The sequence below is a fragment of the Ictidomys tridecemlineatus genome, chromosome 9, assembly GCF_052094955.1.
Source record: "Ictidomys tridecemlineatus isolate mIctTri1 chromosome 9, mIctTri1.hap1, whole genome shotgun sequence".
NCBI lineage: Eukaryota > Metazoa > Chordata > Mammalia > Rodentia > Sciuridae > Ictidomys > Ictidomys tridecemlineatus.
This window is the reverse complement of record NC_135485.1, coordinates 145,931,154-145,957,562: the sequence shown is the minus strand read 5'-3', so window position 1 is coordinate 145,957,562 and position 26,409 is coordinate 145,931,154. Positions and strand designations below refer to the sequence as shown.

General features: G+C 41.4%; 2 protein-coding genes across 9 annotated transcripts in view; one reads left to right on the top strand and one right to left on the bottom strand.

The window, feature by feature from the left end:
* Positions 1–4: 4 nt before the first annotated feature.
* Nudt6 (nudix hydrolase 6) lies at positions 5–26,409 on the bottom strand. 3 transcript variants are annotated; one of them, XM_078022151.1, is made up of 5 exons: positions 24,537–25,103; positions 21,089–21,292; positions 17,219–17,274; positions 5,402–5,456; positions 5–511 (listed from the first exon to the last, which is right to left on the bottom strand). In XM_078022151.1, the coding sequence occupies exons 1-5, from the start codon at positions 24,748–24,750 to the stop codon at positions 129–131; spliced, it is 912 nt and encodes a 303-aa protein (XP_077878277.1). In that variant the 5' UTR covers positions 24,751–25,103; the 3' UTR covers positions 5–128. The 3 variants fall into 3 exon arrangements, with proteins under 3 accessions (XP_077878277.1, XP_077878279.1, XP_077878278.1); XM_078022153.1 differs by lacking the exons at positions 17,219–17,274; positions 24,537–25,103 and adding an exon at positions 26,388–26,409; XM_078022152.1 differs by lacking the exons at positions 17,219–17,274; positions 21,089–21,292; positions 24,537–25,103 and adding an exon at positions 5,570–9,617.
* Afg2a (AAA ATPase AFG2A) overlaps positions 25,098–26,409 on the top strand; it is a 253,129-nt gene continuing 251,817 nt past the window's right edge. For 2 of the 6 annotated variants that reach the window (XM_078022148.1, XM_078022147.1), the window contains exon 1: positions 25,099–25,345. In XM_078022148.1, coding sequence (XP_077878274.1) covers positions 25,228–25,345 — 118 coding nt within the window. In that variant the 5' untranslated portion in view covers positions 25,099–25,227. Of the gene's footprint in view, positions 25,346–26,409 lie in introns of all 6 variants that reach the window. The other 4 variants (XM_078022149.1, XM_078022146.1, XM_078022145.1 and 1 more) reach the window with 4 other exon arrangements.

Here is a 26,409-nt window from a genome sequence, read left to right as displayed (position 1 = left end):
AAAATTACCATCAAATATTTAATAATCCCAAGTGTTCATGACATTTTATTATCTGGCATATATTAATCAACATTGACAGTTTCCTTAAAATTTTCAACACACGTCGGTGTGGATTCAGTGCACTCCTGTCACAGTGCACACTTCTCTGGCAGTTCCCTGTGATAGAGCTTATAGAGCAGGCCTGTAGACGCTGCAGGAAGCTCCTCCACGGTGAGGTCTACCTTGTCAAACCCTTCTCTGTGCCCGTAGAGCAGCAGCCTGGCCACTCTGCTGGTGATAGGAGTTGTGTTTCCAGCCCTGACCAGGTCCACCAGGTCCATCCACTCGCACCTGAGACACTCCTGCGGGCAGCAGTTGATGGTGAAGGAATGTGGCTGGAGGCGGCAGATGATGTACATATCTGACTTCCCGAAGGCTGTGGGAAGGCTGTGCTGCTGTCGAATACTCAGGAGGGACCTGAATTCTGACTTTATACCAGTCTCTTCAAAAACTTCTCGAACTGCTGTATCTCCTACATAGTACAGATGTGCAGATTGTAAGGATCACCATTTTAGACACATCATCTTTGAAGATTTGTAGTTAAAATCTCAAAGTCCAGAAGCAAAACCTTTGGCTGGCTGTTTTCAATACTAACTCTAACTTCTGGATGTCCTGAAATACCAAAATTATTTCACTACTTTACACCTGAGATGCTTTTGATATATTGACTATTTCTTTGGCTGGTTGCTAACTAGAGGCTTATTCACTTTTTTTTTTTTTTTAGGGTTACATCTTTTTAACCTCTTCCTGCTCTGTTTCCCAAAAGGTAAAAGCATAGGTTGCAAAAGTTAAAACATGTTGCAAAGGTGCAGATAATACTTGGACATATATCTTCATTATTATCTTGTTCCTGATCGTCCATGAAAGCTGCCTAAAATTACATATTGCAGAACTGAGCAGAAGTGGTCTGTTCTTCCCTAAAAGTCCACAGAACTGAAAAATGGGTCAAGTGAACTATGAAATGTCTGATTTCGCCTGGTGATCCCAGGTGGGACTGTCAAGCCTCTGGTTACCGAGCAAATGCCTTGTGACCATTTTGTTATGCTTCTCCAGTAATGTGGCAGTAAGATCCCACTGCAGGAAATTTTGGCATTGCCTTTGTTTCCTGAGATAAGACTTCAAAGAGCTTGGTCTCAGTCCTTTAATACCAAAAGGCAATAGATGTTCATCAGTTTTCAAAAGGCTAGGGACACATAAAATGTATCATATAGCCAGATGTGGTGGTGCAAGCCTGTGATCCCAGCAACTGGGGAGGCTAAGGCAGAAGGATCCCAAGTATGAGGCCAGCCTCAGCAACTTAGCAAGTCCCTTTCTCAAAATAAAAAAGAACTGTGGGGCTGGGGTTGTGGCTCAGCGGTAGAGCACTCGTGAGGCCCTGGGTTTGATCCTCAGCACCACATAAAAATAAATAAAGATATTATATCCAACTACAACTAAAAAAAATAATTATTTAAACAAAAATAAAATAAAAAGAACTGGGGAATGTGGCTCAATGGTAAAACACCCCTGTGTTTGATCCCCAGTACTAAATATATAAATAAACTACGTTAAAAATTTATAACATAATAAGGGCCTTCATATTCTAGAAGGTTAATTTTTCAACTAAATGCAAAATTTCTGTGGTAGGATTTTTATTACTATTACCATATTTTTGTGGTGTGTTTCCTGAATATCCTGAAAGACCACCTAAATTGTCTCTGGAAGCATCCATTGGAAGCCCTTAAAGAGCTGCCTTCCTTGACGGCTTCTCTGGGAGGCTCACTTGCCAGACAGGCTGTGGTTCAGACACCTTGAAGTGCCTTCACTATGTGGTCAGTGACTTTGCCTTCTTAGTAACTCTTTTGGTAAAAAACAGCAAAGAAGAGGAAGCTGTGAAGAGCAGGCCCCCCTGCTTCTCTGGTCCTCTGCTCCTCTTCAGTGCCCTGGATGTGCTCCCCACGCGCAGGAAGAGTACAGCCTTCTCAAGTTAACCTATGACTTCCCATACTGAGATCTGCCCATAGTCTCAGCATGACTAGTTTTACATTTTAAAACTGAAACCACTGAGGCGGGGGTTGTGGCTCACTGGTAGAGTGCTTGGCTGGCATGTGCAAGGCCCTGGGTTCAGTCCCCAGCACTGCAGGGAGAAGAATGTGGAGGTGGTGGGGTTACAACTGAAGGCGTAGAAGAATAATCTAGGTTAAAAAAAATTCCTTAGTATGAAACTTTAATCTGTATACAGTATATATTTGTTATTAAAGTGATTATTAAAGTTGGTGGCACTGATCTTAAAATTTTAGATAATGCCCCTAACTCTTGTTCATATCTGTACTTTTATTCTTTAAATGCTCTGAAAAATATCCTGGGGACTCTGTCTAGCTCCTAGTAGCACTAATAAGAAGCTGGGTACTGAGCTCATGAGTTCAGGCCGTCTGCAGGCCCAGGAAACACAGGGCAGGGTACTGAGCAGGCTGTCCTGCTTGAAGTCAGTCAGCACTGCCTGGAGAGTTCTGACCAGTCTCACAGTAGTACCATCACTGACCACTTTTGAAAATGGAAGGGCAAACAAGTGCTTCCACCTCTGGACTTTTGGAGACCCCTTCCACCTCAAGATGAAAATCTCTTCCTCAAGGATTTTCAACATGAATTTAAAATTTTTTTTTTTATCAAGATCAAGTGACTTGTTCTGTTGTGCCTTTAAAGTTATTTTAATATACTGTAACCTCAACTGAAGTAAGATATACTATTTGACAAGTGTGAAGAACATAGGAAAAACTAGTAAGCTTTTGTTTTTATTTTTGCTGATTAAGAGATGTGGGTAGCTGGGCGTGGTGGTGCATGCCTGTAATCCCAGCAACTTGGGAGGCAAGGCAGGAGGATCACAAGTTCAAAGCCAGCCTCAGCAATTTAATGAGACCCTGTTCAAAATTAAAAATAAAAAAGGTCTGGGGATGTGGCTCAGTGGTTAAGTGCCCCTGAGTTCAATCCTTGGTACCAAAAAAAAAAAAAGAAAGAAAAAAAAGAGGTGTGTTTGAATATGTCATCGTAATGTTTTGTTGTTTAATTACAGGACAGTGATGAAATGGAGTTTATACTTGTTATTTCTAAATTGTAATATTTAATAATAGGGCGAGGCTGAACTGAAATGAAGTAATAGGAAGAATTCTGCGGAATGTGGGCTTTCATGGCTCTGGTGCACTGATAATCTTTGTGACTACAGATCGACAGAGGAGATGGCATTCCCAGGACGGCAGTGTGTCTATTTTAACCTCACAGATGCCTTTATACCACAGCCTGGAGGACTGCATTCTACTTTGTATATGGCCCTCTTACTTTCTGAAACACTACAGAGAACTCTGTTTGCCTCACGTAGTATCACCAAAGAATGAAAGATTCCAAACAAACACATTTCCCAGTTAATCAGTGTATTTACTGGGACTCAACAAAGAGTCCAGTCTGCAGCCAAATAGAAGTGTTTGTATGTATGTGTGATGGAAGTATTCCTACAGTATGTTACTTTCCTGAATGTAGGGTTTAAAGAAAATAATCTACATAATGTTTGGATGATTTGGCTTCATTATCAAGAATATTCTCTTGTACTGTTAGAAAACAGAAATACCCTCACACAGACATCTTTCAGACCTCTACTGTCAGGGGTCATTTCTAGCTGCTCTTGGGTTTTATCACATAGCTTAATTTATACTACACCCAGGTAGGAAGGTGACTGACAGTTGCTGCTTTTTTTCTTATTCCACATGACTGAGGTATGTGTGTAATCTCTGGATGGTGGAGTGTGATAACCACAAATACTTTTGAAAAGTGCATTTTTAATTATCTTGACTTAAAGGTTCTGGATTATACTTAAACCTAAACTTAATGTATTTAGCTTTGAAATGTGTATTTCTTCATTTATATTTATATGTAAGTCTGACATTCAAAGGATCCATGAAAGTTCAAAGGAAAATAAAATGGATTCATTTGTGAAGGCAAGCCTCAGAAGGGGAAGCCACAGAGGCTCTCCAGACGTCCCCCAATAACCAGGATAAGAATGCAGGGCGTGGCTTCCCTAGTTCCCACCATGCCCAGGCCTCACGCGGATGGTGATCAGAATAGGGTAGCCTCGCCGAGTAAATGGCCTTCTCTTTTAGTGCTCACTCCTCAACAAAATACTCCTATGCCACCAGCGCACCTAGCAGAACCTAAGCAAAAGGTCAGTAAGTTCTCCAACCCAAGATCTGCTGTAGACACCCCTGAGTGTGATCAGTTCACTGGAAGATTGTTAGGAGTTGGCTATACAAGGCATAGAGGGCATTCTGATCTGTAATAACACTTAAAAATCAAGTTTCAAGAACACACACATTGTAATTTTTATAGTAACGGGGGGGGATTTAACCTGGGATGCTCTACCCCTGAGCCACATCCCCAGACCTTTTTATTTTTTATTTCGAGACAGTTGCTTAGGGCCTTGCTAAAATGCTAAAGCTGACCTCAAACTTGAGAACTTCCTGTCTCAGCTTCCAGAGTCGCTGGGATTACAGGTGTACATCACTATGCCTTGACTTTAAATAAAAGTAAGTTCAGTAAATTGCCATAATGTATTCTTGACTAAAGAGAATAGGGGACATGCATGTTAAGGAAGAGGTCTTGGAGAAATAATGTTAGTATCAAATGAAATTTTTAGTGATTAGGATGACACTGAATTTGATCCAATGGCTTAAGCATAGACAAGAAAATTATTTTTATTCTTTTGTTTCCTATAAATTAGTGGCATAGAGAATTCTCAGATTAGTTCCTATTTCTGTGTGTTAAATGTTGAGCTCAGTAAGTTATTTTAGGGAGCTATTTCTCATTTGAGACTTTCTCATGATATTTTACTGTTCTGGCTTCCTACGTACTCAAAATAAATAGTAGATAAAATTCTTATAAAGAGAAGAATTACATCATTTTAGCTGTATAACTGACTTTATTATATTGATTCAATGTTAAATTTAAGTTATTATTCACCTTTCTGTGATATAATGGTCCAAAATTTGTGTTTTCTTGTAGTTTAACTCCAATATCAATTTTAGTCATATTCAGAATAGCCCTTAATGCTAAGCTTTACTCATGGATACCTAAAGATTTCATACAAATTAATCTAGAGACAGTCCTAAACAGAACAGGTGTTAAGTTCCTAATGGTATTCCTCAAACTAACGGAATAAATTGAAATGCTAGAAATGTTGCTGCTAATTTTATTGAATTAGTAATCTCTCTGAAACTCTCTGACTTGGTCTGAAGAAATTAGAAAATTTACATTCTTATTCTTCGATACAGAGCAAGATAAAGTAAGCACATGATTTCCTCAGTATTTTCAAGCTACTTATAATATGTAAGATACATACCAATATCTTCTCCAGGCTCTGACAGGCCTCCTGGAAACTTCCACATATTTTTCATCTGCAACATCAAGCAGAAAAAAATGTTTACGTAGCATTTGTTCAGTAACACACAGACGCACACACCTGCAGGTGCCAAAACACCCAGCGCTGGTCCAGGCAATGAGAACTCACTTTTTCCAGTTTCCTGTTCCTCTCCTTCCCTCCTTTGCTAAGGAGCTAGTGAGTTATGAAATCTTTCTCCACCTTTTTCTTCAGGAAATAGAAGTAATTTTATTTGGTTAATGTGATAAAATTTGTATTAATGAAACTTTGGAGGGAAATATCTACTACATTTGTGTAATTTAAATTTCGCTCCTAGTTAACTATGAACAAATAGGAGAATCTTACAGATGCTGCTATAATTAAGTAGAAAGCACAGAATAAATGTAATCACTAAAGGATGCTATTAATTTTCATATCTATTTACTGTATTGTATTTCTAATCAGACATACTACTCTTAAGATTCTGTTGTCTACATTCATAATTTTATGTAAAAATGTAATTGCTTTTCATGGGTAGTATGAATAAAATTGATCAGATGTGTTTTCTGTCTATCATTTCTTTGTGTTTTCCCAGAACACTGCTTTTTCTGGTGGGGAGGGGCAGGTAGGAAGCTCTGACCATTGGGATAGCATAGAGTAACTTAGAAATAGACCACAGGTGATTATGAGATGGCATGACAGTGTTCCTGTGGCTGTCAGGATTGCTGTTTCCTTTCAGAGCTCTGTTCTATGTATCCATCCCCACAAGGAAGCTGAAGAAGGGCCAGCACTCTGTAGACTCTTCACGCACAGAAGGAGCTGTGGCCCTCCTGCTGGCGAGCTTGGTGGCCCACGCATTTCCTGAGGAGAGCTTCCCCAGGATGTGTCACTTCCTAATCATGCCAGCTTGGACACCAGTGGCAAGGTTCCCGGGGCTTCCCAGGCTGCTGGTTAAGTGGGTACAGCGTTCAGGCCGCCCACCTTTCCGCATCTGGCTCAGGCAGGCTCAGTGTTGGTTTACAAAGTAAATTATGCTTCACTTTATTAGTGCAGAGAAACCATCTCCGAGTCTCTACCTCAGTACACTGTCCTGGATTCCACTTCAAAATAGTTTCTGTAGCTTTTCTTCTGTAGAAACTTCACAGGCTTTTGTCTGACCACCAACATAAATTCTATCTGCAGCAGCAAAACTGTTATGACTGGGTAGACAAATGTTTAAAAGAACAATAAAAGTCAACTTTCAAAATCTTTGCCTAGACTTGACTATAAATGATTGGAGACTCTATCATATTTGGAGACACAAACTTGTCAGAAGGAGGAAAATGCTGGACAGAAGGATTGAAAACAGTTCACACAAATCTGATTTTTAAATAAGGCTTCAGTAAGATCAGGTATATTTTATGCTGTTAAATAGGTGTGACACTTCCTGATATCACTTAGGTTTAAAGAGCTTATTTTAAAAAGTTTCCTTCTCCCAAAGTATGGGTTTTTGAGGCTGGGGTCTAAGTGGTAGGTGGAGAGGCCTGAGTCATGTGGTTTTAAAATGTTTGAGCAATAGCAAGGCAGGCAGATCTTCCCATTCTCTTTATATTAAAACACTCAACAGGGTTAGTAATGTTAAAATAATGCTAAAATATTAGCTAGTGTGTACTGAATGCTTTCCACGTTCTAGACACTCTGCTAAATGTTCTTGTAAGAATTAACACATCTAAACTGCACAGAAATCCAACAAGAGTCTGCTATTCCCAATTTAGAGGTGATAAAGATTAGTCACTGGTCTGGAGTCACAGCTAGTGTGGGTTCAAGTCCAGGCAATTTGATTCTAACCATTTCTTTTAAGAAATTTGAAAAGCTGATTTGAGACTTCTCACTAATACTTAGCTATGTGGTTTTTCATACACCTCTGGTCTTCTCCTCATACTAACTGGAATATTTTGTGTACATCCAATCAAAATCTATATCTTAGACCTGCACTCCCCTAGTATATGTGAATTTGGATTAAAACTGAGGGCAGTGTTGAATGTGTTACCTGTTGCCTGTGATATTACCTAGCAGTGATTTATTATTATTCTATCTTTCTAACTTCTTTCATGAGGGAAAAAAAACTACTGAGGATAAGTTTGGAAGATTTAGTCTCCTTGAATTGGCTACATTTTAAATCTTTGTTTTCTTTTCCTATACAAAACATCTCTAGGATTCCAAGTATAAAATTCTACTGTACTTAATTCCCCGATCGTCATAAAAGAACTTTCCACTCTCTTTTAAAAAAAATGTTTTTCTCAAATGTTCTTGTGCCTAGAAGCTCTGTTTGAACTACTCAATCTTCACAACTATGACCCCCTCCCTGCTTTAGGTTGGTGAGGTCATCTAGGTCCTTAAGCATACCAGAAAAGGTAAATTATCTTTTTAAACTTATTAAAATGTATGATTTCAAACAATACTAGAGTAGTTCTGTCATAATTTGGAATGGTGGTAGGAGGACAAATTTTCTTATGCATTTGCTAGTTACAAATCTGATGTGTCAGGCTGGGATTGTGGCTCAATGGTAGCGCACTTGCCTAGCATGTGTGAGGCACTGGGTTCGATTTTCAGCACCACATATAAGTGAGTAAAATAAAGGTCCATCAACAATATATAAAAATTTGATGTGTGTGTGGAAAACAGAAGACTGTAGGAGAGGTAAGGATGGTCTCCTGGATTCCTTTGCAATCCTCCCCTTCCTAGAGTCAGTAATTGCAAGTTCAGGAACTGGGCATTTCAGGTGTTGACAAAGGCACTCTGCTAATACATTTTTCACTGATACTAACAGAAGGTTAGATACTTTCTCTGCAATTTCAAATTTAAGAGTGCTGTTTCTTTTACATTTGTCCTGAAGATAAACTCAAATCTATTTTAAGGTTTTTAGGATAGGTGAAAGAGCATGCTTCATTTTCTGATCCCTTTTTCTCACTAGTTTCTTAATTCCATAGACATTTTCTGTTTTCCTGAGCAGAGGCTTAGCTTTGGGACATTGTTCCCTGGATATGGTTCCTGAAATCCTAACCAGGAGTTTCTGTAACAACAACCCCAAAAGACTACTAATTTCTTTTTTCTTTGTTTCTTTTTTCTTGGTATAGGGGAATCAGACCCAGGGCCTTGCACACAAGCCTCTACCACTGAGCTGTAACCCCAACCCTTTAATAAAAAAAATTTCTTTTGAGACAGGGTGTTGCAGTGTTGTACGGGCTGGTCTTGAACTTGAGATCCTCCTGCCCCAAGTCCCGGTAACTAGGATTACAGCTATGCACCGCCGTGCCTGGTTTACTAATTTCTTTCAGTCATATCTCAAGAACCTGGAACAAGGGCACAGACTTGCTTGCCTCTTTCCTTTGGTTCTCTTGTATTATTTTAACTTCTTGTTCTGCCTTTATTCCTACCTGGCTAGATACCAGAAATCTGGTTATCTTTTATCACCACTGTCTAATCTTGACTCTACCATACTCACTTTCTAGGATTTGAACCTGGTGTATTGAGATTAATCTCATTATCTACAATATTATAATCACCAATGACTTGGAAGCTACCATCAAATCTCTCATAGTGTGGCTGATTCATTCAACAAAAATTTTGAGTGCCAGCTGCTAGGTGTACAGAAACTAATGTATAATATTGCAAACTGGTCATTCTCTTTATCACTGCTGTTTATTTTTTGAGTAACACATCTCCATCTTATGTTTTCATTTTAATATTTGTATCAATGTATTTGACTGTTAGCTCCAGATGTAGAAACTCTGCATTGTTTACTAATTTATGCCCAGTGCTTAAAAGGTCATACAGCGCCGTATGAAAAGGAACCCAGTAATATTTAATAAATCAATGAATAGGCCCCTAACCTGAACACAATTTGTTAGCACTCAATTTGTAAGGTCAAGCCACTGGTAGATCTTTTTATTACTCAAAGCCATGGGGTTGGGAAGGAGAAAGGACACACTTTAAATGTCCCGTTAGGTCTGTGTTTTGAGTGTGTGCATATAATCATTCTGAGGGTACATTTTTTCTATAAAAAACACTTCACAGGCCTAGGATGTAGGTTAGTGGTACAGCACTTGCCTAGCATGTGCAAAGTCCAGACTCAAACCCTAGTACCACACACATGCTTTTAAAAACAAAACAAAAAACTGTAAAGGAGAAAACTGGCTTAAATGTCTGAAAATAATTCTAATTATTTATAATATATAAAATTTATTAATAAGTACTTGTTCAATTATGTTTAAATTCCATCTAATGCCAAAATACAGTAAATGATTCCTTTTCTCACTATTTTTTGTTGCTAAAATAGACATCCATACTTCATTTGCATATTTTGTTCTTAAATGGATCACTGCATATAACTTAAAAAAAATCAAAACTCTATTTAAAATTATCATTCCTACCTGCTCTGCAAAGAAACCACTATTTTAACATAATTTCATCTGCCTAGCTTCTACCAGTGCCAGTGTCTTACGAATGTGGGGGGAACGTGAAAACCTGACTAAATCTGAAGCAGCACTTTCTCAAACTGATGACTGGCAGGTCTGAACACCAGCAGAATTTGGAAGCCCAAGTTGCTAGCTCAGCTGCTCTCAGACTTTACAGCACAAGCACCTGGAGGCTGACTGCTGGGCTCCCCCCTGCAGAGCAGCAGAGTCCACAGGTGGGGTCTTCTGTCAGTACCCAGCCTGCCCTTCCGTACCTGCTTCGTGATGCTGGCACAGGGCCTCTGTTAACCAGTCTCTGCACTGCCAGCTGACTCCCTTTCAGGCTCCACCAACAAACTCCAAGTCTGGAGAAGGGTGACGGTTATTTCCTGTACTCTCCTGTGCTGTGGTTCCTGGGCGCACCATTCCTGCAGTCTGCTTTGCTGCCAGCAGTTCTTTCCTAGTATCAGCAAAATCCAGTTTGCAGTTTTCCTCACATCTGGCAGACACCAGGACTGGGTAAGTAGCACTTCCTGTGAGGGATTTTGAGTTTGGGTGATGTGTCTTCCCAAATGGAGGGAACCACAACCCACCAGAATGACATAAGTTACATTGAAGACATCTGAGATACAGCAGATGGCAAATGAGACATTTTCTGACCTTCCTTTATCCTTTTAAAGGCAGAGATTTCTGAGAAAGAAGCTGCTATTAATCCAGGTGTGTAGAGTAGAGGGAACTTGAGGGAGAGGTGGGAGCTTTCAGCTAGGCGTTAGGCTGATCATTAATGAGCACCTAGAGGAGGAACTGCAGTAAAAAACTATCAGAAGCTGGCTGCCATACCTTGCATGTGTCCCTAGGAGTGCTATCCCTTTCTCTTATTATGTTGACATATAAATCCTTACCCTGTGGAACTCTGCCCTGTTAATCTAGTTGTCAATTAACTTGCATCAGTACCACCACTGGCAAACAGAGTTCCCAATTCAACTCTAAGACTTCACCTCTCTCATGGAGTTTTCAAGGTTGCAGATGATGATAATAATAGGTTGTTATGATGGTAACTTTGATCAGTACTTTGATTAGTAAGGAGTATACAGGCTGGTGTAAAACTGGAAAGCATTCACTGAATGCTAAATGCTCTTCCTAAAAACAAAATCCACTTTCTTAATGCATTAAATTTTCTCAGAAGTGGCCTCTTCATGGCTCTTAGATTATAACATTTAATTCTAAGTTCATTTTACATTTGGATCAATTTTTGTCATCTGAAAGGAAATAAGGATAACTGTCATATGTATATGCGTGTTTATACATTTCTCACACACACACATGGTCACGTCATTTATTTACCCTTCTATGTGCTGTCATACTGGACAACCTTGAGTATTCCAGACTAGTAACTGGGTATGGAAGGAGAGAGATTTATCACTCTTACATGAATGATTAATTTTAGACTTTGCCTAACCTTTCTTTAGTTTTTTCCAGATAACCTAATTCCAAGTTAGATTAGAATCTTGGTTCCACTACATTATCTATGTATTTTTTGGCAAAATACTTAGTCTCTGTGACTTGGTTTCTTCATCTGTAAGATGGGAATAAAACCCCTCATGGGTTGTTGTGAAATACTTAAGTGTTCAACTAAAGATGCGGCAAACATAAAATGATGCAATGGGACATTCCTCGGCTGTTCAAATGCAGCTACACACAAAGAAAATATCAGAGCAATAAGAATCATATATTCACCTGTATGGAGAACTACATTTTTCTTTAAATGATACATTCATGTGCTAAAATAGAGTATGTTTATATAATTAATTAGTAAATTTCATTCCAAAACAATAATTAAAGATACTGGGAATAAGACAACTCATTTCTCTCCCTATGTATGTGCCATAAATGTTAATTTTAGTCACTAAGTGAGGCACTTTGCACATAACTAAAGTTTAACATCTTCTAAAATAACCAAGTAAAAATTCCCTGTTAAAAGACACACTCCAGAATTATACCAAACAAAAAAGGTCTTTTGGTGTTTAACCTTCCTTTCCTAATATGATGTCCAACAAATCCTTACTTCCAAATAATTTATTTCAAAAAATGGTGAGCCAACTTAGATCCAGACAGTTGAATTCACTATCATCTCCACGCTGAACTCTCCTAATCTCTCTGGTCGTGAGAGTGAACTGATATATTGTTGTTCATAACTTTTCAACCACTTCATCCTGCACTGACAACTATTCTTACCAGACAATCCCTAGAATCAACCCTTCACCTGTGTTTAGAACACAGAACTCTGTTCAGCTTTTTGTCCAGTGCTTCTTGTGGGCCACGTTCAAGCTACATCATGGCATGACTCCTCAGGGCACGATTACATAGGGTATAAGAGCTGGAACTGCAGCCACAGGAAGTCATAATAAATTCCCTACAACCTTATTTAAGGACAGGCAGTACAACCCCAGCCCGCACACCAATATTTTCCTGTATCCAGTCCCGTGGGTAAGGGCCACTGCCTGGAGTTTCAAAGTACTTATGGGTTATGACAGTGGAAGTTGTAAAGAATAAGGAATACCTCTTTTTGGTACCATAAGAACCTAGAGAATTGACATCCAACATCTGTTCTGTCCTCAGTAATTCATCAGGAGGATTGAGAAGAAATGTGTGGGTACTTCAATTTAAATATCTTTTAAAATTCAGCCAAATATGCCCTTTAGTGAATTCATCATTTTTCTTCCCAATACCCCCTGAATCTGCTGATGATACCGTTATTCCAGCATCTCCTCCCAGCTCAAAATACTGAATGATTTAAAACTTATTCCTTTTCTTAACAAAGTCATGGCCACCAGTTCCTAGAAACATCTCTCCTCCTTCTTCATATCACCATCTTGGTGTAAGCCTTCCTTCTGCTCATCTTAATGACTCAAGCAGTGGCTTCACTGGCCTCTCTGGCTGTATCTCTGTTTGCATCCTCACACATCCTGTGGAGTAATAAGCATCAGTAATCACATTTTATTAACATATTTGTCCTTACTGAACACAAAAGAAACCTACAAACTATACTCATAATCACCAGGGATTGATCAAAGCTCCTGAGAAAATAAAGTGCCTATGAAAATGTTTTTAAAAATAAGCATATAAATATCATTTTCAGTAATATGCTTTGTAACACAGCATATTGTTTCATGCCTAAAGTCTGTGCAATGGGACCACCTTATTGTTAACTAACAATACTCAGCTTTTTTTTTTTTTGGTACTGGGGATTGAACCCAGTGGCACTGAACCACTGAGCCACATCTCTGGCCCTCTTTTGTATTTTATTTAGAGATGGGGTCTTATTGAGTTGCTTAGGGCCTTGTTAAGTTGCTGAGGCTGGCTTTGAACTCAAGATCCTCCTGCCTCAGCCTTCCTAGCTGCTGGGATTATAGGCATGTGCACTGTGCCCAGCTCAGCTTAGGTTGTCTTTCAGGGAGGTATCAGATCTACTATTAAAAAAAACCCCAGATTCTGTTAGAGTATACTGATATAATACATGATAGATCTCAGGAAAAGAAAAGTATCTTTGGTAACATGAGCCTGAGTCCATATATAGCTATTATCTTTATATTTTCATGTCTAAGGTGATCATAAGGTAGACTGGACTTGAAATACATCTAAATGGGGTAGGAACAGAAGAGGAATACCATAAGACTACTGTAGATGTTATACATAAATTTAGGCTCTCTTGATAGGATTAAAACCAAGGGCATCATTTCTGGACTTCTTTCATGTAACATTATTTTAGGTTTGTTTTCCTTATTTTTAGCTGGAAGTTACATGTGCCCACATGGTTGAATACAAAACAGCCAACTATAATTTAAAATTTGATAACATTTTGAAGAAATAAAATCCTGATTGCATAGTTCAATAGCTGTCACCTCCATGCTGAATCTCCTAATCTCTCTGGCCCGTGAGAGTGAACTGATGAGTGATGAGTGAACTGAAGCCTAAGCATAGGACAGGCAATCTAGCAAAACTCGACAAGTGCCTACAAGAAGCTGGAACATGGGCTGGGCTGGGGCTCAGTGGGGAGCACTTGCCTTGCAGGTGTGAGGCCCTGGGTTCCATCCTCAGCACCACATAAAAATAAATAAATAAAATAAAGGTATTATGTCCATCTACAACTAAAATAAAACATTAAAAAAAGAGAAGCTGGAGCATCAGACTGCCTTAGGACAAGGACCTTGTCTGCTCATCATATGGCAGGCAGATCTGCTAGGTGGAAAGGGGTTCCAAAATGGTCAGACAATACAATTTCCCTTTTTATTTAGTATAGATGAAGTATTTTTCCACATCTGGTTTCATTTGTGCTAAGCAGTTGAAACTTTAGTTTACTGGAAGTGAACTTTAAAATAATAATTTTAAAATAATATTTTTAAAGGAAATATCAGATAATGGTTCTGTTTTTGTTTTGATTACATAGAAAAAACTTAAATATGTATCATCCATTAATTAAATAATCATATTATGGTGACAAGAGGTAAAGACAAAAGATTTAAGCAAAGAAAACCCATGGAAATTTTAAAAGTTCATCAATAGCTTAGTAATTCAGTGGTCTGCTTATGTCATGTATGTATAATTTATACATGGATCACAAATAATTTTAGATCATTTAAAATCTTGACCTTGTTCTAAGGTACATTTTATAAACCAATTTCTGAGAATAATCTATTATGTATTTGTCATTTCTATCATATCTCAGAGGTGGCTATCATTTATTCAATGTGAAATGTAAAAGAACTACAAAACACCTTAAACTCTTTTTTTTGGCCTTTGTTACTCAAAGAAGCTTCCTTTTCTAGTGCACCTTTCTGACTCCATGCTTGTGCCTTCAACACTTTGGCAGCCATTTCTGGTTCCGTATGGAAAGCGGAAAGCGGAAAGCGTACCTGCTCCTGCCAGACACATTCAGCACACAAGGAGCCACTACAGGCCCTGCTGATGCTAGTTCCACAGTGGCTGTTAGGAGGGAAGGAGGAGAGCCCACCAAACTGTGTCAGCTGCTGGGCCCTCCCACTGCCCCTGGATGCTGTGCCCCGAGGAGGCAAGATACTTCACACTCTAGTAATTTTTCCTGATTTGGAAGTATTTCTAACTGTATTTGGAATTATTAATGATACAAATAACTCCTTAAATATATGCAACTTAATTTTGAAAAATTCAACAGAAAAATCTTGACCTCCAATGGTTGGATACCCAATGGTTACTGGTGAAGTACAATCCTTAATAAAGGAAGACTCTCTCAAGTGTATACAGGACTTGCATCTATTTCAGTCATTAGCTATTTCTGTGAATAGACATCTTTACTTATTAATACCATTCTTGCCAAAAAATAGCTCTTTCTTGTCATACAAATAAAAAAAGAAAACAAATACTGTGCTCAGCATTCTATTGTGTATTGCTATAAATATAAACTGATACAAATGAGAGAACAAATCATTAAACTGTACATAAGGTCACTCTGCCCAGCGTAGTTTTCCATTGCTGTGCATTTCCTTCTTCATTCGCTTAAGTACTAGGAAGGGATTCAGTGGAAAGAACAGAGCAGATAGTTAACAAATCCCTTCCCAAGGAAGGTATGAGGACTAGATTTGAAAGATGAGAAAATGGGCGTGGAGACTTGCCCAGGGGCGGGTTGTCATCCTTACACCAAGTCTGCTGTTTACATCCCCTCCCCTCCCCTGGCATGCTACTGCTGGGCTGATTTGAAGGTTATTGTTGCATTACCCTCCCCCTATTTAATCACCATCATTTTATCACCATGACTGCAATCTGTACATGATTAACTGTTTACATTTAAATCTAAACCCCAGGCACCCTTAAAACTAGGCCCTCCTGGTCCCATTTAGTCGTTTTCACCAAATATATGTGTTTTTCCCCCAATTTAAATACAAAATCTATTGAGAGCTAGACAATGACGTTAGGTCTCTATAAATTTTTGTTGATAATAAGATGCTTTAATTGAGTTACTGATTCTGCCTTAATTTAAACCTCAAAAGTTCCTTATTTAAGAATGACTTTAAGATAGTATTTCTGAGAAAATGACACTGATTTCAGCTATTGTTACAAATAATTTAAATTTTAAAAACATATAGGGAAATATTTTGATTCTGTTTATTGATATTTACTTAAGTCTCAAAGTATTAAGTAACTATTCTTTCTCACTCTGAGTTGTAACTTCTGGGAGAAAAATCCAGTTTCTACTCATGACACTGCTCTCCTTAGTGTCTAGCTGCCTAGACCTATTTTGGTATGAGGTACTTCGTATTTGTTCCCAGCCTGGTTCTCAGGTCAAAAATCTTAACACTCCTACATTCCCGACCTCTGTGAACTCTTACTATTATTCCCACACCATGCCAGTCCCTTCGTGAACTCTGTGCCTTTACACATTCAATTCTAACGTTCTCAGCTTGCTTTTCTACCCCCTTTTTAAACCAGTTCATCACCTTCTACTCATTCTCCTAGACTTGTTTTAAGTGTCACCCCTTCTGAAAAGTCTTCAGGGGCTCCTTACAGTCAAAGTTAACTATAATTATCTGCTCTATGACTGCCTGTCCAAATAAACAGTAAGCTGAAGGGCATCAGGGTGAGCGTCTTACAAATCACTGTACTCTCAGCACCTGGCACAGAGTGGAACACACCCGAATGCATGGAAGAATGTCTAACCCAGGGCCTCTACCACTGAACTGTATCTTTTTTTTTTTTTTTTTGGTACTGGGGATGACCCAGGGACACTTGACCACTGAGCCACATCCCCAGCCACATTTTGTATTTTATTTAGAGACAGGGTCTCACTGAGTTGCTTAAGGCCTTGCTAAATTGCTGAGGCTGGTTTTGAATTCAAGATCCTCTTGCCTCAGCTCTGGAGCTGCTGGGATTACAGGTGTGCACAACTGTGCCCGGCTTGTTAAGTACTTCTTGATCTTATATTCAAATATTTATAAATATTTAAATGATCCATAACTAGTTAAAAATAACTTTTTTTTGTGTGTGTGAAGTTGTAACTGGGAATACTTTGCCACTGAGCTTTATCTCCAGCCCTTTAAAAAGTTTTTTTAAAAAATTTTTGAGAAAAGTTCTCACTAAATTGCTGAGGGTCTCACCAAGTTGTTGAGATTGACCTCGAATTTATGATCCTCCTGCCTCAGCCTTCTGAGTTCTAGTACTTTTTGATTGGGAAAAAATATCAAAATGATCCATAATTGCTTAGAAATAACTTCTAGATTCTATAATTCCTTAAATTATAAATTCCTTTAAATTTCTACAATTTCTTAGGCATGTCAAAATTTCTACATTTTCCAAACATTTGGAAAGCATTTATAATACAGGAGCAACTTACTTTATTTCGATCTTGTACGACCAATATTTTTCTAGTACTCTCATCAAATACAGCTCCTGTTAGGAGAAACAATAAATGATAATCAAGAAATATTAATTTCATTCTCTTAGACTCCTCCCATACTTATCTGTGGTCATCAAAATCCTACCCATGCTTGAAGGCCTAGTTCAGATATCATCTCATCCATGAAGACTTGTAAATCTCCTGAGCAAGGAATTGATTGTTCAGTAGTTATTTTTAGTTCTAGTATATGCCAAGTTGTAGCATAATCATCTGCTTAAGCTTCTCTAGATTGTCTATTTCTCTTGGTACACAATCTTTCTATCCTTTCACGGCATTTTCTTTATAGTGTTCAGATAATTTTAAGTGCCTGTTGCAGTCCATTTGGCATCTATAATAAACTACCACAAACTGGTGGCTTATCATAACACGATTTTCTTATAGTTCTATAAGTTGAGAAGTTCAAGACTGAGGTCCTGGCAGGCTCAGTGTCTGGAGAAGGCCCACTCCTTAGTGTCTTCTAGCTATGTCCTCACACAGTGGAAGGGCAAACAAACTCCCTTAGGCCTCCTTCATGAGGGATTGGATCCCACTGCCCAAAGGCCTCCCCTCTTCACAGCCTCACACTGAGGATTAGGCTTCAGTGTGTGGATTTGGGAAGAGAGATATTCAGAGCATCCAGTTAAAAGTGTTCACTGAATAAATGCATTTGCTTTTTCATTCTTTCTTGAATCACTGCATAGAACACAGGCCTCTGACCCCTAACAATCCAAATCCTATTATCTTAGTATTCAGTTCAGGACCTTTCTGAAGCTAATTGTACACAACTTTTTAACATATAACACAAATATTTCTTTTTGTAGTTTAAAGTTCTAATCCATTTATTTCATTTACTCATTAATTATACACATTACTTAGTGCACTATAGATTATGCTAGCATTTATCTTTGAGCAATCCTGGGTCAAAAATATAAATAACAGTCTAATGATCTTTATTAGGTTCCTTTAAATGGGATAACATAAACATTTGTTTATGTGGGAAGATATTTTCCACATATTCAGCCATTCTTTCAATATTGAGTCCTTATACACAACATATGGTAATAAATACTATGTAGAGATAAAATATTAAAGGGAATAGGTATTTTTAACACAAGGAAAACTGAAATGAAACACTACTTAGTGTTTTAAAACAAGAGTAAAACCAAATGAGGTGTAATTAATGATGATGGATTCTATTATAAAATTTAAACTATGATGAAATTGGACTTTCCAAGGGATAGCATGCAAGGAAACCTACTCTTGAAGTATAAAAATTTGTGATTAGCCACCTTGAACTTTCCCCTAATGAATTCACTAGTAACAGGAGCACAGGACCAGTACACAAAACTTGAGTGACCCCTGCTGGCCACAGCACAAGAGCTAAACCAATCCTAGGTCAGAGATCAAGTGAAAATTCCCAGCTTATGGCCAGAGACTGTGCTTACTGCTTTGTGTGCATTATTGTCTAGGGTGCTATCAAAAGAATCTGCTGAACATCCTGAGTACCTGAGTTCATGCAGCCTAGAGGGAGAGTGGAGCCTGGCAGCCAGTCTGGGCTCCAAGTAGGCACTCTTTTTTTTTTTTTTTTTAATTGGCTTAATTTATTTTTTAAGTTGGACACAATACCTTTACTTTATTTGATTAATGTGATGCTGAGGATCAAACCTAGGGCCTCCATGTGCTAGGTGGGCACTCTACTGCTGAACCACAAACCAAGCCCCCCAAGTAGGCACTCTTTACAGTACGATATGGCACTCCAAGGGCTCATTTCCACTTGAAGGTTTGACATTCACTCAAGAAATCCTGGGTGTCTGCTTTAGGCCAGACTATCTTTGTTTGAGGATACAGTGGTGAAGGAGACTTAAAATACCCACCTTCATGGAGTTGATATTATTGTAGGGATAAGATTGCCAATTGTGTTATGTGCAATAAAGACAGGTGGCTCTAGATAAAGGGACAAAGGCTGATAGGACTGGTGTGCAGGAGAACCCCGTTTTAGACAGGAGGGTCAGGAGCTTTTCTGAGGAGGAGACACTTGTGCAGAACCGTCAACTGTCAAGAACTGGACAAAGCTCTGAGGAAGCACATTGCAGGGGAAGAAGCCAGTAGATGCCAGGCTAGTAGGTGCTGGCTTGTGAGGGTAATTAACCAGGGAAGAAGCCACAGCTCACTCTGGTCCAGCCATACTATGAGCAACCTTCTGTCCTTCTGTTGCTCATAATAACATCGACTATTTTCTGTCCACCTAAAAATCTCTGCATTAGATTGTTCCTATCCCTAAGAGCCCCCTCTGATCCTAGTTATCCTTCACTACTGATCAAGTTCCACATCTCCCATTCTTGAAGTCCTCTAGAACTCCTAAACTATACGAGACAACACTATACTTACTTATAAACTCTCATGGAATACTCTTAGTGTATATATCACCAATTCTATGGTAATGATTGCAAACTCAATCAGAAATCCATGACAATGAATGAGAGTTATTTCTATGACTTTCCAACGAAGTGTGAGGCTGTCACCCAATTATTAAGTACAATCGTTTGTAATGAAGCTGAATGGAAAGCTTAAGACTTCAGATAGAGAAGACATTACTAGACTTCTTGAATAACTCCTTTAAAACACTTCTTATGTGCAAAATAGCTTTAAAACTCTTGTAAATTATATAAAATTGCTAATTAAAATTATTAATAAATTACTATTTAATACATATTATTGCTTTCATTTAAGAATGTCCTTAATCCTGGTTCTCAAAGGGTGATTTTAAGACCAAAAGCTGCAATAGCAGAACTAGCCACAGGAAAATTATTAGAAATGCCAATTCTTAGGTCCCACCCCAGACCTCCTGAATCATCAGTCTGTCTTAATAAGCCCTCTGATTTTGATGCCTTCTACTATGTGAGTCCCTATCTTTATTGGAAGATAGTATTCTCTCAATTTATATCTATGAAGCTAATCAAACTATGAAGTTCTACACTGTCATTAAATCATGCTATTTTAAATAATGGTTTGGCACAATAACTTAACCTAAATGTTTTTAAGAAGTAATATTCAATTTGGTTCTCTTTACCTTATACTCAACCTAAGCTATATTTTACTGTACAGATTCGTATGTTTAGTACTAATATGTGTGATAAGAACATGAAAATTGTCAGAATCAAAATAGATTCACTGTGGTAAACCTAACCAAAAAAAGAAAAAGTGAATAAGGCTGGGAGGTTATGAAGGGCTGGTCGTACAGGAGGCCTGATGGTAATCATCACAACATTCTGCCATAACCACAGCTTTCAGAGGCCACCGCGATAACATAAAAAAATACCTCTATGAGGACATCTTCCCTGAAACTGTTTGTTCAACTTCAGACTGCTGTACTTTTATTATTAATCACTGTGGCCCAGTGATAACCATTTCCAAATACCTGTTGAAATTCTACTCACATCTGTCTCTCAAATTTTGTCCTGGCCTCAACTTCTTTGAACACACTCATAGTTTACCATGGTACCTGTATTCCCATTGCAATACTCGGCTATTTCTAAATAAATTTCATCCTTTAGAGACTCTGATTGTTTTGTTTATTTAAGTTGAATGAATTTATTTTCTGATTCCAAGTCATGCCACTGTTTGAGAACAGGTTTGGAATTCAGCTCTCAATGTGCCAGTTCTTTGTGATGCCCTCTGCTGATCTGTAAAGCAACTTTCATTTATTTAAAAGCTCTGCAACAGTTTCAGGAAGATAATCACTGGACAAAATCATTCATCAAAGAAACTGGGTTAACCTTAAGGAACTTTTAAAAAGTAAACTCTAGTGGCCATGAGTTCGAAACTGACCTGCGACTCCTACTTGATGTGTGGCATACGCTGGTAATCTGCTGGGCCCTTCTCCCAGCCACAGGGTCAGCGTAGATGAGTCTGATTCTGCATGGTGAAAGCGGAAGCCCAGGGAAGCAGCAGGGGCAATAAATCGGCTTTGGAGGATGGGAATATGCAGCCAGACGGCTATTTTACCTTCTGATTGCCACTCATGTATTGCAGCTAAAATGTAGAAGATAAGAATCTGTAAACATTTTACAGTGAGACAAATGGGATAAACTAAAACTGGGCTCAGGGTGTCACTTCCTCCAGAAAGCCATCTTTAGGGATGTACTTCCTCATGATTAGCTTTCTGGAGAGATCCCAAAATGTCCTGTTCACATCACCAGTGTGGCTACTACCATGTTTTTCATAATTACCACATTATTTATATGATTTTCTACCAGATCAAAATCCTTGAGAACACAGTGCTGATCTTCACATCCATACCGGCTGAAGACAATATTTGGCACATAACAGGTGTTGTTAATTGCAGAATAGACAAATAAACTGATTTAAACAAAATGGAATACAATTTTAATGCTGTTTCTTTCTCTGTTTTGTGATGTTGGAGATCCAGCCCTGGGCTTCATGCGGGATAAGTGTTCCACTACCAAGCTACATCACCAGCCAATGGTTTCTTTTAACACCCTTAGTCTTGATCTTTATTAAGGACTTTTACTTGCACTTAAAGAGTTGTGCCATAATTATTTTTGGTTTATAAATTTCAAGATGGTCAAAAGTATATAATTATTTTAAAATAATTATGCTAGTTCTAGAAAATCTTGAAAATAAAGATAATGAATTAACCTTAATGTTTTACTAGTTTGAAAATATCTAAATTTCTTTTTGTTTTCATGAATTTTTTAAGTAACATCATATTACATACAGCTTATATCATGTCTTTCACAACATATCTTAAACATTCTGGGGTAAGTTACCAAAATTTTTTGAATGAATATAAATTTCTAATAACTCCAAGTTTTCCATATGTAGGTATTCATAAGCTTCTTAACCAACCTTCTACTCATAGACATTTATTTCTAATTTTGTTATAAAAAATTCCCCAATGAACATGATAGGTTTTGTCTTTGAATTTTTTAAAGTTTCTTACTTCATTACATAAGATTAAGCCAGGGGATAAAGATGCCAATTCATTTAAGTTTTATTAAGTTTCAGATGCTTTACAACATTATTTAAGTACTTATAACCATGAAAGACAAAGGCAGGGGTGAAGAAAGGAATACTTCACAATTTTAGAGATTTGAGAACCCTTTCCGGTCACTTTCCCTATGCATCATCTCACTTGCTTTTGTCCCCAACCCTGAAGCGTGGGTCTTGGGAGGCTTGAGCACCTGTTCAGGGAACTTTTCCCTCTCTTCTCTTCCTCAGCTCTGCAGCAAGCTCCTCCAAGCCAAGGACCATGCTGTATGCCCCTCTGGAAAGTTGGTGTGCCCAGAACAGTGCCTTTAACAGATTTGGCCTGACTTAGCATGCTGTGAGGCCATGGGATCAGATCCTTCTGACCTTTTCTCTGATTAAATCTTTAAAAACCAGAGGTCTAATTAAAGCAATGTGCAGAAATCTTAGAGTTGATTAGGTTTTTTTTTAATATTTATTTTTTAGTTGTAGTTGGACATAATACCTTTATTTTATGTGGTGCTGAGGATTGAACCCAGGGCTCACATTAGGCACACACTCTACCGCTGAGACACAACCTCCAGTTGATGAGTTTTGACATGTATATACACCCATAACCAACACTTGAAGATTGCAGTCAGGAATTCCCATGTATTTCTTCCCAATCTTTCAGAGTAAATGAAAAAGGTTTTGCAAATGTACTGCTATTTGCTGCTGTTTTGCATCTCATACTCTTTGGCACAAGGCTAGTGCCTAGTCCTGACTTCACTTAACTGTCAGCTCTCTAGCTGCTCTCAGACATTTCCTGAAGACTGCCACTTCAAAACTTCTCAAAGTACTTTCAAAACGGAATACTACAGTCCCAAACTAGCTTTATATACTAGCTTATTTGTTTCTGGCATCAATACTTGAAGTCTCAGACTCACTTTTTAATTCTTTCCTTTTCTCAAACTTCAGTGATTTTTTTTCCTTCCACCACCACCTTCCATCCCCATGGCTTCTATCTGTCCCTCAAAGTCCAGCTCATAAAAGTCCACCTCTTGAGGGCTGGAGTTGTGGCTCAGTGGTAGAGCGCTTCTCAGCACCACATATAAGTAATTAAATAAATAAAAAAGGTCCATCAATAACTAATAAAAATATTTAAGAAAAAAAGTCTATGTCTTGAACAAAAATCTTTCCTAAACCACGTACAAATGCTATTATGTGAACTTAAAGAGTACTAACCATGTGAGATGATTAGAACTCATCCCGAGTTACCTGATGACATTTCTTTCTCACCCTATTTAATATTCTATACAGTTGCAATCCAGGTTAGCGCCATATTATGCACCAGTGCTCAATCTCTATTTATTAAATAACTGGTTGCCTAAGGTGGCACAGCTACTCAGTGGCATAGAAAGACCAGAAACACCCTTGCAGTTTATTATCTGTGTTATAATTACCATCTAACTTTTGAGTTGTCAATAAAACAGGAACACAAAAAGGATGGTGTACTTCTATGTGTGAACAGCTTAACAACTTTTGCTGATGTTATTCATAATGAGTTCAACTTATTTGAAAAGAACAAAAACTTCCAATCAGGCTTTCTTCTCAGATTATTTTAGGTTCTCTCTGCAGGCACTGTCAGTTTTGTTTGACTGAATGACAACACAATGGAGTTGTAGCAGTAGGCCAGCGGGCAGCAGGGTACAGGAAGAACAGAAGTAGAGCCAGGGGAAGTTACCCTATTCTCTCCATTCCTCAGTCCCATCATTTAGAAAAAATCTTAAAAAAACACAATTTATCATTCAATAAGTTATTTAATATCAACATTTAATAATTTGACTATTATTTAATGATTCCTAAATGGCACAGAATTCGTATTATCAAGATACCAAGGTTGTCCCTTCAGAACTCCTGAGTGTCCTGCACGGTGGCCTGCCTGATCACACCGTCAGTGCCCGGGCGGGCACTCCGCGCTGAAGCACCCTAGGGGACGCATTCTCAGCGGCAGGGCTCGTGGCAGAACCCTGGACCAAGCGCAGGACGTCACCTGCAGACCCAGGTGCCTGCCTTGCGATGCCAGCAGTGGGGTGCCCGCCGAGCGCCCCAGCGTACGCACGGAGGTCCTGGGGGGGGGTCAGCTTGGCGCCGGCCGGGCAGCGGGCGAGGCTGGCAGAGCCGCGGTCGGGAGTGCCTTCCTCGCCTGGACCTCCGTGGGGTCGACGGGACCGGCAGGGTGCCCAGGGTACCCGGCGAGCGCGGGGCCGCCCGGCCGCCCCACCGCCCCGGCCGCGCGGACACTTGCCTCGCAGGGCGCTGCGGAAGGCGGCGGCGTCCAGACGGTCCAGCGCGCCGCCCCGCGCCAAGCGCACCGACACGCCCCCGAACTTGTCGGGCTCTCCGCGCAGCTCGCCCGAGGGCCCAGAGGCCCTGCGGCGCCCCGCCGTCGTCCCGAGGGCCGCGCCTCGCGCCCGCGCCCACACCAGCGCCGCGCGCCAGCAGCGCCCGACCGGCCGCATCGCGTCCCGTCCTGTCCCGTCGCGTCCTGTCCCGTCAGCCCCCGCGGCGGGTCCCGGCCGCCGCCGTAAGCCTCAGAAGAGCGCCGCCGCCGCCGAGTGGGCGGGGTCCCCGCCGCGCAAAGCCGCCCCGCGTAGGCCGCGAGTCCCGGGCTCCCCGGCGGCAGAGGGCGGGAGACGCTTCCCCACGCTGGTGGCGTTCGCTCGTTCACACCGACCGACGTTCCAGGTGAAGCGGGGGACGAAACTCCCCTGCGCCCGCTCCTTCAGGGATGCACCACCGACGCGCCGGCTCCAGCCGCCGAACCGCCCCCTCCTGGGCAGCAGCGGAACCTCCGCAGCCGGGCCGCGTTCCACTCGGGGCTTTACGGCGCGGGCCGCGCGCGCCGACCTCTGCCCCGGAAGTCTTCGCTCGGCTGCGCGCACGCCCAGCCGGCTCTGCCGCCCGCCCGCCGGCCGCCCGCTCTCTGCCCGCTGGCCATGTCGTCCAAGAAGCACCGAAAGCGGCTGAGCCAAACCTCGGAGAGCGGGTCGCCCGCGCCTTCCTGCGGCTCAGCGGCGGCCGGGACCCTGCTGGTGACCAGCTTCCTAGAGAAGGGTGAGGGCGCCGCGGGAGCGGGGGCCGGTCGGCCACGCGAGGTCGGGGCCGCTCCGCGCCAGGGGCCGCTCGGCGCGCCGGGGCGGCGCTCTGACGCCGGTCGCAGCCCTGCGCGACCCCGCGGGCCTCGGAGCCAGGGTGACCCTCAGGCGTGGCGCGGCGCGAAGCCCCGGGGCGGGGGTGCCAGCCCACGGCCGGCGTCCAGTGCCCAGCGTGCCCGACGCCGTGGCTTTGAACGACGCACCGGACTAAAGTGGTCTTCTGTGTGTCCAGACCCTAAGGCGGTCCTGGGGCCGGCTTCGCGGTTGCCCACTTCCGTAGGGGTCAGAGTACGCCCTCGCTGACCCGCGGCCCACCCCTGTCCTCCCTCGCTGACTCGCGGCCCACCCCTGTCCTCCCTCGCTGACTCGAGGCCCACCCCTGTCCTCCCTCGCTGACCCGCGGGCCACCCCTGTCCTCCCTCGCTGACCCGCGGCCCACCCCTGTCCTCCCTCGCTGACCCGCGGCCCACCCCTGTCCTCCCTCGCTGACCCGCGGCCCACCCCTGTCCTCCCTCGCTGACCCGCGGCCCACCCCTGTCCTCCCTCGCTGACCCGCAGCCCACCCCTGTCCTCCCTCGCTGACCCGCGGCCCACCCCTGTCCTCCCTCGCTGACCCGCGGCCCACCCCTGTCCTCCCTCGCTGACCCGCGGCCCACCCCTGTCCTCCCTCGCTGACCCGCGGCCCACCCCTGTCCTCCCTCGCTGACCCGCGGGCCACCCCTGTCCTCCCTCGCTGACCCGCGGCCACCCCTGTCCTCCCTCGCTGACCCGCGGCCCACCCCTGTCCTCCCTCGCTGACTCGAGGCCCACCCCTGTCCTCCCTCGCTGACCCGCGGCCCACCCCTGTCCTCCCTCGCTGACCCGCGGCCCACCCCTGTCCTCCCTCGCTGACTCGAGGCCCACCCCTGTCCTCCCTCGCTGACCCGGAGCCCGCCCCTTCTCCCTTGCTGACCCGCTCCACCCCTTCTCCAGCTGGGCCCTTCCCGCTGACGTCTTCAAACCTCTGCATTTTCTTGGGACCGC